The following is a 13,897-nucleotide window of genomic DNA, read 5'->3' as shown; positions in this document are numbered from 1 at the left end:
TTGCTTTTGATTGCATTCTGATTCTAATCATTTGATTTTCAAATAATCAATTAAAAAGTTGTTTAATGAAACAATTTAACATTTTAAATGCAACTTTTCAAATTTTTTTTTTTTTAATGAGCAAAATACGTTTATTTATTCATTATCCAATCATTAAAACATTTTTTTTACATGAAGGCCACCAATAAATATTTAATTTAATTTAATTTAATTTAATTTAATTTAATTTAATTTAATTTAATTTAATTTAATTTAATTTAATTTAATTTAAATAGCAGCCATTAAATGGTGAATGTTTATTAAATGTTCAGTTATTTAATATAATATATTTTAAGACACTTGTTTAAATAAAGGAAACCAATAAATAATGATATATATATATATATATATATATATATATAATATGCATCAGTAGATATTTAAACATTAATGAACTCATTTTAAATGATTCATTTTAATAAGTGATTTATTCATATTTTATTTTTTATAACTGTTTACATGAAAGCAACCAATAAAAGTCTAATTAATTAACATTTAAATATTACTGAGGTATAACAAACGTTTCAATTAAGTCAGTTTAAAGTGTCATTATCTGTTTTTAATTGTTTACATGAAAGCAACAAATCAATGTTGACTATATTATACCTTTAGCACATATTTAAACATTAATAAATAATTTAAATAATTTAATAACTCCTTCTTAATATTTATACAGCTTGAAAGCAAACAATAAATGCTAACTACTTAATTATCTACTGAGGTATAATATAAACAATTTTAAGTCAAATAAAGTCAATCTATTAAATCATTTTATTTATTTATATGAACGCTGCATTGCATGCATTCACTGTTGATCGATATTTAAAAACTAAATAATGTATTTATCCTATAATATTTAAAATAGTTTATTACAATAAAAATGAAACAATTATTACTACTCCATTCACACAGTTGTTTATTTATCTCAATATTAATATAATAAGTAGTAATGATACTACAGGTGACAATCATACTCAGAATGATTGTCACTTTCTGTGCAAATTATACGCTTTGCACTGTGCATTGACAGTACAGAGGCATTGTGGGTAATGTGTTCACACCTCTTCACAGCCTGTAATGGCGCAGCAGCACAGGTGACCGCAGGGTTTGGGGTTGATCATGGCAGGGATGTGCTCCTTAGCCATCAGATCCGTGAAAAACTTCTTACTGCGTTCAGTCTTCTTCCTGCAGGACACACACACACACACACACACACAGAAGCTCGTTTAACAGATCGATAAGAGGTCAGATCAGTGGATAGACTCATTTCTGAACCTAAAAGAGAAAGAGTTTCTATCCGGAGCGGTTTATTAAAATCTAGAACTGTACCTCTCGGCGTTGAGGGACATCAGTTTGGCCACATTGTAACAAACACGCGCTTCCAGTACGACACAGTTCTCGTACCCCTGTCTGAGAGACACAAATCAAGAAATCAACATCTCACAGACAAACAGCTAACAGTGGTACTGTGGGAGTTTTTATCTTGGAAATGCAAGAACTGCATCTTCTGAAGTCATTTGTGATGACTGGAGTTTATGATGGATAAACACTGTTCAAAAGTGTGTAGTCAGTAAGATTTACTGTTTGAAAATAAACTAATACTCGTATTTGACAAGGATGCATTAAATTAATAAAAAGTGTCAGTTAAGAAATGTATAATGTCACAAAAGAGCTCTTATTTTTAAATAAATGCTTTTCTTAAAAATAAATAAATAAATAATTCCCATCAAAGAATCCTGAAAAATAAAAAATGCATCACCATTTTTTTTCTCTAATGTTTAAATCGTGTACTGATGTATAATAGAAAATATTAAAATAAAATATATATTAAAAAAATGAAATATCGCTAAGAACATTAATATAAATAAAAAAAAATTATTTGATATTTAAAAATCCACTGAGGTACATATTTCTTTATTATTATTTATTATTGTTACTGAATAAATGAAAGTAACTAGCAAATTCCTCTTTAAAATACATCTTAAAAGTAACATTATAATATACATTTAAAATTTATTAATTGACAATAAATTAATTCGAATCAGAATCCAATCGAAATCAAATATTCCAAGGAACATTCAATATTTTTTTAATTAGAAATTATACTTTTATTGATCATGGATGCATTATAATGTTACAAAAGAGTTCACATAAAAAATCAGTTTCCACAAAAATTTAAAGCAGCACAACTGTTTTCAACATTGATAATAATCAGAAATGTTTCTTGAGCAGCAAAGATCACGTGACGCTGAAAACTGGAGTAATGATGCTGAAAATACAGCTGTGCATCACAGAAATAAATTACATTTCATCAGATATTTAAATAGATAACAGTTGTTTTAAATTCTATAAAATATTTCGTAAATAAATATTTTTACTCTATTTTTTTTGATCAAATAAATGCATCCTTGGTGAGCAGAAGAAACTTCTTTTTAAAAACACTAGAGACGCCGAACATGTGGACGGTATTGTCTCTTTAGTCTAAACACATTACAGTGAACAGCAGCCGGTGATGTTTTCCTCTGATTTCAGCATTTTTCTGTCTGAGGAAAATGACTTTAGACACTCGAGTCTATTCATAGCTCCTCCCCAGCGCCTCATCACACTCACTTTTGGCAAGCGCAGACTCGGCTGATCGGCCGCATGCCTCGAATTTAAAACACTCATTTAGACAATCACGGCACACGCTTGCAGAAGCAGAGAACGTAGACATCCCTGACGCCCGCTAACATCCAAACCACGCGTGATTTTAATAATTTACATGATTTACAGCGTAGGATGCAAAGGAAAATATTGTGTTTGAAGCATAAAGGGGAGTAATACTTACTCAAAGTGCTGTTTTATATGGCTTTCTTCTGCATATTTGGAGATGCCGTTGATAAATAAAGTGCGTTTGACCTGAGGAGAGAGGGGAAAACATGATATTTGGGTTATTTACACATGCACAGACGCTGGAGGACGTTGCAGCACGGATCGAGGTTAAACGTTCGGCTCAGAAATGTAGGTCAGTGCTATAGACAGACTTCATGAATATTTCATAAGCGTTACAGCATGAGCGATGAGCTGCATACGTCACAAGACTCCTCCAGATGGCTTTTTTGTGTTATTACTGTATGTAAAATAAAGAAAACGCTCCGCCAATAATCATTTAATCACATTGCAAACCAGTATAACACAGACGGAGATGTTTAGCAAAATGTTCATGCTGAACTTTTTGCATTTAACCCATTTAATATCTGCATACTAATTCAACATTAAGAGTCCGCTTGGACCTTAAGAGTCGTTATTTCAGAAAACACCTATAATATGTGTCATCTAAAACCAAACTGAAGACATTTCAAAGTTTGGAATGATTTTATTAATGAAAATTTAGAGAAATACTTTGAAACTGCAAATGGCACTAAACCCATAAAAATTTAAATTAAAAAAAGTTTCAAACTAAATTATTTATATTTTTACTTGCACAGACTTTTACACTTTTTTTTTTTTAAACACACTTCAGTCACAAAAATATGTGAGATATGGGGGAATATATACATTTTACCAAAGGTTTCTGACTAATATAACTTCATAGATAATTTTACAATAAGTATTTCTGACACCTAATGGTACCCGGGTCCTAAAAGACCCAAACATGCAACATTACTTGTTTTAATTGGTTTTAATTTTTTATAATAATTGTATGAAAAATAAATAAAAATAAAGTTATATATTGTATTTTGAAGGTTTCAAAGCATTTGCAAAGTTTTGCTCCCTTACTATTTTTTTTTTTATGCATCTCTTCCAGGTCAAAGCGGACCCTGATTCATTATGAGGGTTAAACAGGAACTGTTCCTTTAAAGTGATGTGGTTCACATACCAGATCATCTTCTTTGTAGTGCATCTTGGACGTGTGGCGTCTCATGCTGTACACGGTGAGGAGCAGGTACATGAAGGCAAAGGATGTGTGCAGCCATAAAAGGTTATTTCTGAATAATAGAGAGAAAGAGACACGTCCACTTTACCCAGAATACTCAAAATGCATCATGACATCTTCAATTAAAGTGCATGAGGGGAAAGAGGGTTGAAGTATTTGTGCAATGAATAAAATGTCTCACCCAGAATTCAAGTTGGCGATTGTTGTGCGTCCAAAGCTGTATGCATTATTTTCTGAGGGAAAAATATAAAACTTAATTTGTGCTTTTGAATGCTAACGAAAGACACTATCATTTTGTGAGCTGAACATAGTCACAGAATGCTAGAGAAAAACATTTTTAATAAATTGTTATATATATATATATAAAAAAATTTTAATAATTAATTAATAAAAAATAATACATTAATAATTAAAGATATAATTGCATAAACAACTAAATAAATAATGACAACTTAAAATATAAAATAAAATAAATTAAAATAGAAAATACAATAAAGGAATTAATACAAATAAAACAAAACAAAAAAAGGAGGATAAAATCTGAAATGATTAAGAGATGTAAATCAGTAGAATCAAATAAAAGAATTAGACACATGAAACAAAACCAAAAATAGAGTACATGATATTTTAAGTAATATTATTTTTTCATTACATTATTAAGCAAACGAGGAGACTTGATGACAGTGAGAAAATTAAACCAAAATACTAAATAAAATACTAAAACACTAAATCCATAACAAAATAAATGATAAAAACTATACTTGAAAATTCAAATGAAAACAGAAAATATAAAAATATAAACTAATTAAAAATATTACAATAAAAGTACATCAATGATAGTAAACCTGGCCCGTACCTTCTAAGGTCTCAAATATACAAGAACTATAGATATAACATTTCATCTTTTGATGCAATGTGTTCCATTTGAGAAGTGGGCGATTTCTGTTGTTACGTTGCATGCCTAAATGGCTCATAAAACAACAAACTATAATACGTCTCTTTACATACTGCTCAAACATTTGCATCATGCCTGTTTCTGACCAAACTCTCTGTCCTCTGTGACTCTGTCCACATTGCTCCCGTCTCTGAGAACTCGTCCAAAGTGTTTTCATATGTTTGACCTCTTCCAATTAGTTTGTGTCTTTGGGCTGCTCTCTATGTCCTTTTTCCCTGCAACAGGCATCCAATTACCCAGCGAGCAGATAGCAATTCAATCTCATTACTGCGGAGGAGCGCCGCGGATTAACCGTCTATGATGATAATCTACAGTGCGCCATGAGAGAGCGTCTAATGATGGAGAGTTCTGTGCTCAGAAAACAACCGGACGATAATTGGAGTCGTATATCTTTTAACTTTATCTTCGGCTGAAAAAACATCGGCAATAACCACCGGCTCTTTGTGGCTGATACAATAACTTATGATTAAATGTGTGAACGTGTAAACAGCCCACATATACAGGTGATCTGTAACCTGTGGTTCCACTTATTAATCCTGTAAAGGCTGACATATGAAAATAGATAAAATAGAACCATTTATTGATCCTTCAAACAAAATCTTAAATAAATAAATGTTAAATTAAAAATTAAAAGCTAATTAAAATAATGTTTAAATTAATACAAAATATGAAATCATTATACATAATGGAAATATATTTGAAATGAAAAAGATTTAAAAAATACACTTAAATAATAAAATCATGAATCAAATATTTTTAATAACACTTTTATAATTAATAAAATCATTTTAAAATGCTAAAAATACAAATTATTTTAAGTAAATGAAACTCTGTACTTTATTATTATTGTCTACTTAGGCTGATTTTACAGAGGAACGCAGGAACAGAAACGTTGAAATCAATTCTCCTAGGGGTGAACCAGTCTTTTTTCTCTCTTGGTTTTAAGCCCAGCTTTAGGCAATAGACCAATATCGGCATCAGTATCGGCCAAAAGTTGCTTGTTAAAATCGGTATCGATATCGGCCAAAAGTTCCTTGCTAAAATTGGTATCTGTATCAATATCGGCCAAAAAAAAAAAAAAAAAAAAAACTTATATCCGTGCATCCCTACTTTACAGGGTTAATTAATCCTTACAAAAAGAACAGAAATTGCATATTTTCCTATGACATACAATACTGATTAAAAACGAGCCAAAATTAATAATCAGCTATGAATACATTGGTCACTGATATATCATATTGAATACTAGTAAAGTAAATACTTTTAAGTGAATAATACTTTCTATCCCTTTACCACCTCTAATGGACCTACAATCGCACCGCTGACCTCTGACCTCTCTGATGCAGGACTCACCCAGCAGGTTGCCTGAGAAGTTGACCGGCAGAACGATGCCCACTGACAGCACACCCACCACAACCAGCAGACCGATGATGTGCCGCTGGAACGACAGGTAATGAACGGCATCTTCACCACACTTCTCCCGGATCTCCTCGTCCCTGTGGGGAACGAGACTCACGTCAGTCACCCTTCATACTTCATGATAGAGAGAACATGCTTGATTACAGAGTATGGACTACAGACAATAAAGAATGGAATAATAGTTTTAGTTACGGAATTGTAAGTACATAGTATGGATGGCAACCATATACTGTAAAAAAATATGGACGTAGTGTCCGTGACGTCACTCATACACTCCTCAATAGCGGTTTTGAAGCTCAAAGTGTGCAGAGCGGGCCGTCGACCATCTTGGCAGCACGTCACCGCGCGACTCTCCTGGATAATCGAAAATGGGCAAAAAGGCGGGAGCTGATTGCTGAAGCCACGCCCACCTAGCGGGACTGCATTGTCAGCAGCGGCAATCCACCTGTCACTCAAGTGGCCACGCCCTTAATTATGCAGAACTTTTAGTCTTAATATAATTTAAACGGATGAGTTTTTAAAAAATTCACCCCCCTCACAGTTGTCATTAAGGGCAAAATTAGCAATATAGACCAAAATCATTTTTTGAACCAGGCTGTAAACATGTTTTTTTCTGCTGTAAAGTTGGGCATTTTAACATTGGGAGTCTATGGGACTGACTCCCTTTTGCAGCCAGCCTCAAGCGGCCAGTCGATGAATTGCAGTTTTTGTCACTTCCTTATTGGCTTCACGAGAGAGAGCGCGAGGTTGCCGCTTGATGGCGACATGCAGACTATGTAATATATAGTACTCGTATGGGGTAAATAGTATAGTTTACTTTCATTGTTAAAAGGCCCAGCAGAGGTTGTCCTTCTTTCGCTAGCTGAGGAAATTCAACCTGCCACAGGAGCTGTTGAAACAGTTCTACATCGCCATCATTGAGTCTGTCCTGTGTTGATCCATAACCGTCTGGTTTGGTTCAGTTACCAAATCAGAAATCAATAGACTACACTGGATAGTCAGGACAGCTGAGAGGATAATCGGTGACCCTCTGCTCAGCCTCCAAGATCTTTACATCTCCAGAGGGAGGAAAAGGGCTAAGACAATCACCTTGGACCCCTTACACCCAGCACATACTCTCTTTGAATTTTTGCATTCTTTGTTTTCTTAAATTAGTGTTATATTCCATCTCTACTGTGTTATTTCTATGCATGTCTGCATTATATCTGTACTAGACGTGTGCCGGTATTCTGTAATGCAATAAATCATGACAATAAAGAATATGTACAATACTGTTATCGTGGGGACTTCAAAATACAGAGAATAATTGTTTATAACTAATTATTCAGAATTATGAATGCATTCTAAGAATACTTTTCCCATCAACTGGTCACAACGCACAACACCGCTGTATGAAAGACGCGTGTGCAATCTGACGAAAACTAGCAAGGATGAGAAGCGAGACACTTTGGATAACGCGCATATTCACTCTCAGACAGCAGATGGCGCTAAACATAATGTGGCTGTTACCCTGGAAAACCTGTGAACAAAACAGGTTTCTTTTTCAGAAAGTGTTTAAATAATTTATATAGCCATTCAGATTAGTGTATATGCTATGCTGTACATCACAAAACCAAATACTTAAACATTTAGACTTAATAGACTTATATTTTCAAACATGCTCTAGATATTGATTGATGAGCTAACATGAAAAAAATGTTGTCCAGCTGACAAAAACTGATTGGGAAACTCTTGTACAGAACAATGCAGTACAGGTCTAGCACTATGTGTCCTGTTGTGCTGTGCTATTGATATTAACCAGCTCACAATAAAGCAAAAGAGCCACTTACTTTATTCTGAATATGGCCGTCAACCAGGAACAGAAGCCCTGAAATGAAAGCACATCAAACAATGAATGCGTGATGAGCGCAGACACACACACATGCAAACAAAATAATTACTGCATGCATAAATACTTCTTTGGGGTTTTATGGCTTCAACATATCCGGCCAGGCCTATAAAAGGCTCTTTGTGAGAGTATGTGAGGATGCCTGCTGATTTCTCCAGCAGGATTAGAGGTGAACACAGGTGAAGACAGACAGAAGATGCCGAAGTCCTGCACTGATCTCTTAAGAGGCTGGAAAACATGCTTAAGATGACATCTCAAGGGCCGATTTTGGTGGGTGATGTCACCTGTTACATTTTCCTGATGAAATCTCCTCCTACACATGATTTTGGAGGATAAATCACACATTCCTCTCTAAATTAGTGATTTACCGATATATTGCCAAGGCCGATATATCGACCGATATTTGCCATTTTTCAATTATTGGTATCGAACAATCAGTTTTTCTCCGTGCCCAATGTGTTGATATTTCCAAGGCCGATAAATTATCTAATATTTGCCATTTTTCAATTATTGGTATCGAACAATCAGTTTTTCTCCGTGCCCAATGTGTTGATATTTCCAAGGCCGATAAATTATCTAATATTTGACATTTTCCAATTATCGGCACTGGACATTCAGTTTTTGTGTTTGGCCGATGTGCCGATATAGCCATGTATGACAGATTTTAAACTACTAGCCAATCAGTTTGTGTGTTTGGCAGATATGTTGATATCACCAAGGCAATCAGTGGACAATCAGTTTTTTCTATTTGGCTGATGTGTTAATATTAACAAGTAAGAGTGTAATGATACACATATTTGCATTGAAATGATTGCTATGAGGCTTTCAGTTCGGTACGCATTACAAACCGAACGAAAAAGAAATATTCCAAACATTGCGATGTAACCAATTACCCCAACCCCCTTATTAAAAAGCATAGTGAACCGTGACACCACTGGTGTCAAATCAAACCAAATAATACATTTTGTGAACCTTTACTATACAAGACTGATATATCAGCCATTGTTTGTCATTTTTTTAAACTATCAGCCAATGCGTCAAGATTAACATCGCTGTATGGCAGATGTGTTGCTATTGGTATTTTTTAAAAAAGCCAATAAGTTTTTGTGTTTGGCAGATGTGTCAATACAATGTGTCATGTTGCCAAGGCTAATATTTGCCCTTTTTTTTCACCTGTTGGTCAGTTTTTCTGTCAATATCAAAATTGCTGTATGGCCGATGTGTCAATATATTATTTTAATTAACAATTAAAAGCAATAGGTAAAAAAAAATATTATAAAAGCGAAAACATTTGTTTAACTTATTATTAATTGAATTCAGTTTAATATGGGATTATAGGTGGATTATAGATGGATGCAATATTTACTTTTAGCCTGCACGCCTCAATGAAATGTAATTTTTGGCTCTTCGTATTAAAAAAATTGTGCACTTTTTTTATCATTCAAATAATTTTGACAAATAATTTAATTTCAAATTGTTTTGCAAATATATGAATAATGTAAAAAATATTATATTATTATTTTTTTTACATTTTTTACATTCTATAAATTAAGTATTGTTATATATCAGCTCTATGCTGACCATTAAAAAATCTATTTTGGTCAACCACTACTGTAAATCACTACAAGGGATCCTGAGGTTTCAGTTTGAGGGAGTTATTTGGAGATTTTGTTGAGTCAGTTTCTCTCCTGAAGACTTCTAGGTAATTTCAAGGACGCCGTCCGAAATGAGCACAGAAACGCTGGTTCATCATGACTGTGATTTAAAACAAAATGATGGAGGGAGGAAGTTCTCGCCCTCTATGAAGGCCTTTGTTTCTTTCCGAGCGTATATAACATTGATGTGAGGTCAGTGTTGCATGGAAAAATCAATAGAGTCCATGTGGAGTGAGAAGGGCTGGGAGAATCGCTTTGGGAAACGTGTAATAAAGACACTGAGTTTGATCCAAAGTCAAAGTCAAACTGCTAACTTGTACTGAAAATAAATTGTTTCACGAAATGAATTACTTTAACGTCCCTTTAACTTGGCTTTACTTTCAGATACATTTAATAAAAAAATAAAAAAATAAAAACTTATGCTCACCAATGCTGCATTTATTTGGTCAAAAATACAGTAAAATCAGGAATACTGTGAAATATTATTACAATTTAAAATAGCAGTTTTCTATTTGAATATATAGTAAAATTTAATTTATTCCTGTGATCAAAGCTGAATTTTGTTTCCTCCAGTCTTCAGTGTCACGTTTATTCAGAAATCATTCTGATATGCTGATTTGTTGCTCAAGAAACATTTCTGATTGGAAACCATGATGCATTTAATTTTTTCAGGTTCTTTAAAGAATAGACAGTCCAAAAAGAACAATATTTTTTGAAATGGAAATCTTTTGTAGCATAATAAATGTCTTTACTGTCACTTTTGATCAATTTAATGCATCCTTGCTGAATAAATGTATACATGGATGGATGTGTGGATGCAGACGGGAGGAGGGGGCGGGGCCAAAGAGTGAATGACAGGTGTCTCACGTTATCTCGCTGTTCGAAATCCACTGAGCTGGAGACGGAGGTGAGACGTTCATATCGGTCTGGCGTTTCAGAATGAAGAGCTGAAGCCACACTGTACACAAACACAAACAAGAGACAGAACGAAGGAAAAAGAGAAAGAATAAAATGAGAAACACTTGCTCAGGTCTTCTGAAGAGTTCAAGTGGATGTCTTTGGTTATTCTGAAGGCCGAGCGAAGCCAGACAGTCAGAAAGCCTAAATGTTCAGGTCCACTCAGGCAAATATAGGTCAGTCTCATCTCAGGGTAGATGGGATATTAAATATTTACAGGCTTGAGGAACAGAGGATACATCTGCAATTCACGTTTCCCTCCGGATGCTAAAATATATTCATCCATAGTTGAGATGAAGCCTAATCTCCCAAAACACACTGCAGCACAAACACAGATCTATACACCCTGTCAGGATGCTACTTAAACTCAGTTTTGAGAGTTTAGAGGCTACAAACATATTAATCATTTAAATCCAAATGCTTTAAAATGTAAAACAAAGTCTGATAAAATTAGGCTGATATATACAGATTTCCTTTTTTATTGTCCAATTATTATAAGACAAAAATAAAACAAGCTTATTAAATTGATTAATTTTTACAAATACATTTAAGCAACTTATGCACTTTCAAATAAAAAAGTAAAAATACACAGCAATTGCTTTAAACAGCAATTAAAGATTCAGATTAAACTATTATATAATTTGTTTTCTAATATAAATTTTTTATATGGATAAGCTTATTAAACCGATTACTCATTTATGAACACACTTTAGCACCTAAAGTCATTTATTTACACGTTTTAAATGATTGCTCACTAGCTCACAAGTTTCATACAGAGCTGTTTTAAAAACTGTACTTGAGGACATTATCTCTGACGTTACTAGTTCCTAGGTGAAAACCTGCATGTTTAAAGGGCCAGATCCTCTATTTCTTTGTGAAAAATGACTCCAGAACAGCACTGACACAGTTTGAAAAATGATCCTGTCGAACGCATTATTACCGTGGTTTCTCTGCTGTAGGTCTGGATGACTGACAGACTCATTAGACTAACAGAATAAGAAGTACAGTATCCATGAGGGACGCAGGAATCCTCCTCTCTGAAGCACTGCTGCGTCTCAAATGCAGTGATAAGAACATCGGTTCAAAAGGCAACTGGGTCAGAATGAACATTTAAAAAAATTGTAAAAATAAATCCCTGAGTCGAGCGTTTCCTGACCTCAGCAACTGAACTGAGTCCAAGCTCGGTTTCTACACTTGTTTTAATTCGTCAACACATCACCTGTCAATCAATCAAATCAATAAGACAGCAGTGATTGTGCGGCAAAAAACTCTGCTGATGCCATGAACAGACTCTGCTGGTTTAGAGCTAAAGAGAATTAAATTCTATACAGCTTGTGATTTATACTGTGTGTACTACGTACAGGGATAGCGCAGAAGTCACTGGACTACTTTAATATTCTGTCTGGACTACTTCAATGAGGGTTGGGTTATTTTATTGGTCCATTTTGTGCAGTAAGAGAATTAAAGATGCAATGTGCAAATAAAATAAATACAAATAAAAATTTAAATGAAAGAAAAAAAATCTAATTTAACAACAATTAATAATAATAAATTAAAACAAATATAAAAATGAAATAAAATATTTAAATTACTGTATAATATTTGTTACATTTAAATTTTTCTTACATAAATTCTTATATGCACACTTAGAAAAACTAAAATAAAATGCATAACAGCCTAATAACTCATTTGCTGGTTGACTAGTCAACTTTTGTGACATAATGAGGTTGAATAAAATTCTAACATTATTTTTTTTTGGTGGGATATTTCTTTAAATCCATTTGAAACAGTCTAATTTGCTGATTCAGACCACTAGGGCAACTCTGGGAGAACAAGGACACCTTCATCTACAGCTGCTGTAAAATAACTCGGAGATCATATCCATCGCTCTAAATGAGGAGATACACATTCACAAGGACAGGCTGACTCACAATACTCAGGGGTCTCTTTGGATCCATTTTTGGGGTCACAACGGGTCAGAAAGACACGCTAAAGCTCTTTTACCTGCGTACAGGCTCATAGTTACTCCGTTCCTTCCTCCTACTGTAGTCAAATGACAAACGTCACAAAAAGAGACATGAAGGGCAGGCGGTTATTGACACTTGTGTGTTAGAGGCCCTTCGGAAAGCCACATTTACACACGAGTCAAACATCACACACACACAGCAGAGGAATATTAATAAGAGGTGAGCAGTGAGAGAAAACACTCAGGAGAGCAATCACACACAGACCTTTAAAGCAACTGTGTTAGAAAAAGGTCAAAGGTGAGGAACCCCAACAATTTTACACACACACGTTTATCAGAAGAAGTGAAAGGTTAGTTCTTCACTGAGCAGAATAAAGCAGAGGAACAATAACTGAACATACTACTCCCGCTCCTCCAGACCGCTGAATCTTCTCTTCTGTCTTGGGAAGGAAAGAAAAAAAATAAATAAGAGGAAGGAAAAATAAACTTGAATCCATTCAGATCAATAAATCTCAGAAGACTGCAGCTGTCAGAGCTTCATCTGTGGAAATAGAGCGGTTTTAATTGAGAAGTTGAGATACATGATATATCTGAGAACTAAAGCCGATATGGGTTTTTTGGGGAGGATACGAGAGCGATATTAGGGAGTAAGAAAAGGCTGATTTAGATATATCGGCCGATATTCTTTGTGTATATTATAGTACAGTACCAATCAAAAGTTTAGGAACTTTCCCATTTGTGTGTCCAAACATTTCAATGGTTCTATATATAGAATACAGTATATACATAAACGCATTTTTTGTAATGATCACTCATGTGTGATGAGCAAACACTTATAACAACGTGCCAGTGTAATGGAGGCAGGGCATTTAACAATTTAATAATAAACTTTACTATCCAAAATGAGTTGATATTAGTACACTAAACAGTAAAGTTGAAGTTTATTCAACTTTAATTTCATTTAGTTAAATTCAACATTACTCTGTTGAATTTTATTTCACTCGGAATGTTCATTCACAAATTTGCACTACGGTCTTCACACACAGACGAAACTTACTAGAGTTTGACATTTTATATTTATATTTATGCATTTAGCAGACGC

At 33.9% G+C, this 13,897-nt stretch overlaps 1 protein-coding gene across 5 annotated transcripts in view; it reads right to left on the bottom strand.

Moving 5' to 3' along the window:
• LOC113078571 (CSC1-like protein 2) overlaps positions 1–13,897 on the bottom strand; it is a 44,557-nt gene that overhangs the window by 12,741 nt on the left and 17,919 nt on the right. For 4 of the 5 annotated variants that reach the window (XM_026250876.1, XM_026250877.1, XM_026250880.1 and 1 more), the window contains exons 4-12: positions 13,197–13,235; positions 10,740–10,830; positions 8,159–8,196; positions 6,264–6,406; positions 4,137–4,188; positions 3,899–4,007; positions 2,867–2,937; positions 1,369–1,449; positions 1,101–1,224 (exon numbers count right to left, since the gene is read on the bottom strand). In XM_026250876.1, the coding sequence (XP_026106661.1) occupies positions 1,101–1,224; positions 1,369–1,449; positions 2,867–2,937; positions 3,899–4,007; positions 4,137–4,188; positions 6,264–6,406; positions 8,159–8,196; positions 10,740–10,830; positions 13,197–13,235 (748 nt within the window). The remainder of the gene's footprint in view (positions 1–1,100; positions 1,225–1,368; positions 1,450–2,866; positions 2,938–3,898; positions 4,008–4,136; positions 4,189–6,263; positions 6,407–8,158; positions 8,197–10,739; positions 10,831–13,196; positions 13,236–13,897) is intronic. The other variant, XM_026250881.1, reaches the window with a different exon arrangement.

This window comes from Carassius auratus, unplaced genomic scaffold, assembly GCF_003368295.1.
Source record: "Carassius auratus strain Wakin unplaced genomic scaffold, ASM336829v1 scaf_tig00026011, whole genome shotgun sequence".
NCBI lineage: Eukaryota > Metazoa > Chordata > Actinopteri > Cypriniformes > Cyprinidae > Carassius > Carassius auratus.
Note: the sequence above shows the minus strand (reverse complement) of the source record. Positions and strands in the feature narration are given on the sequence as shown.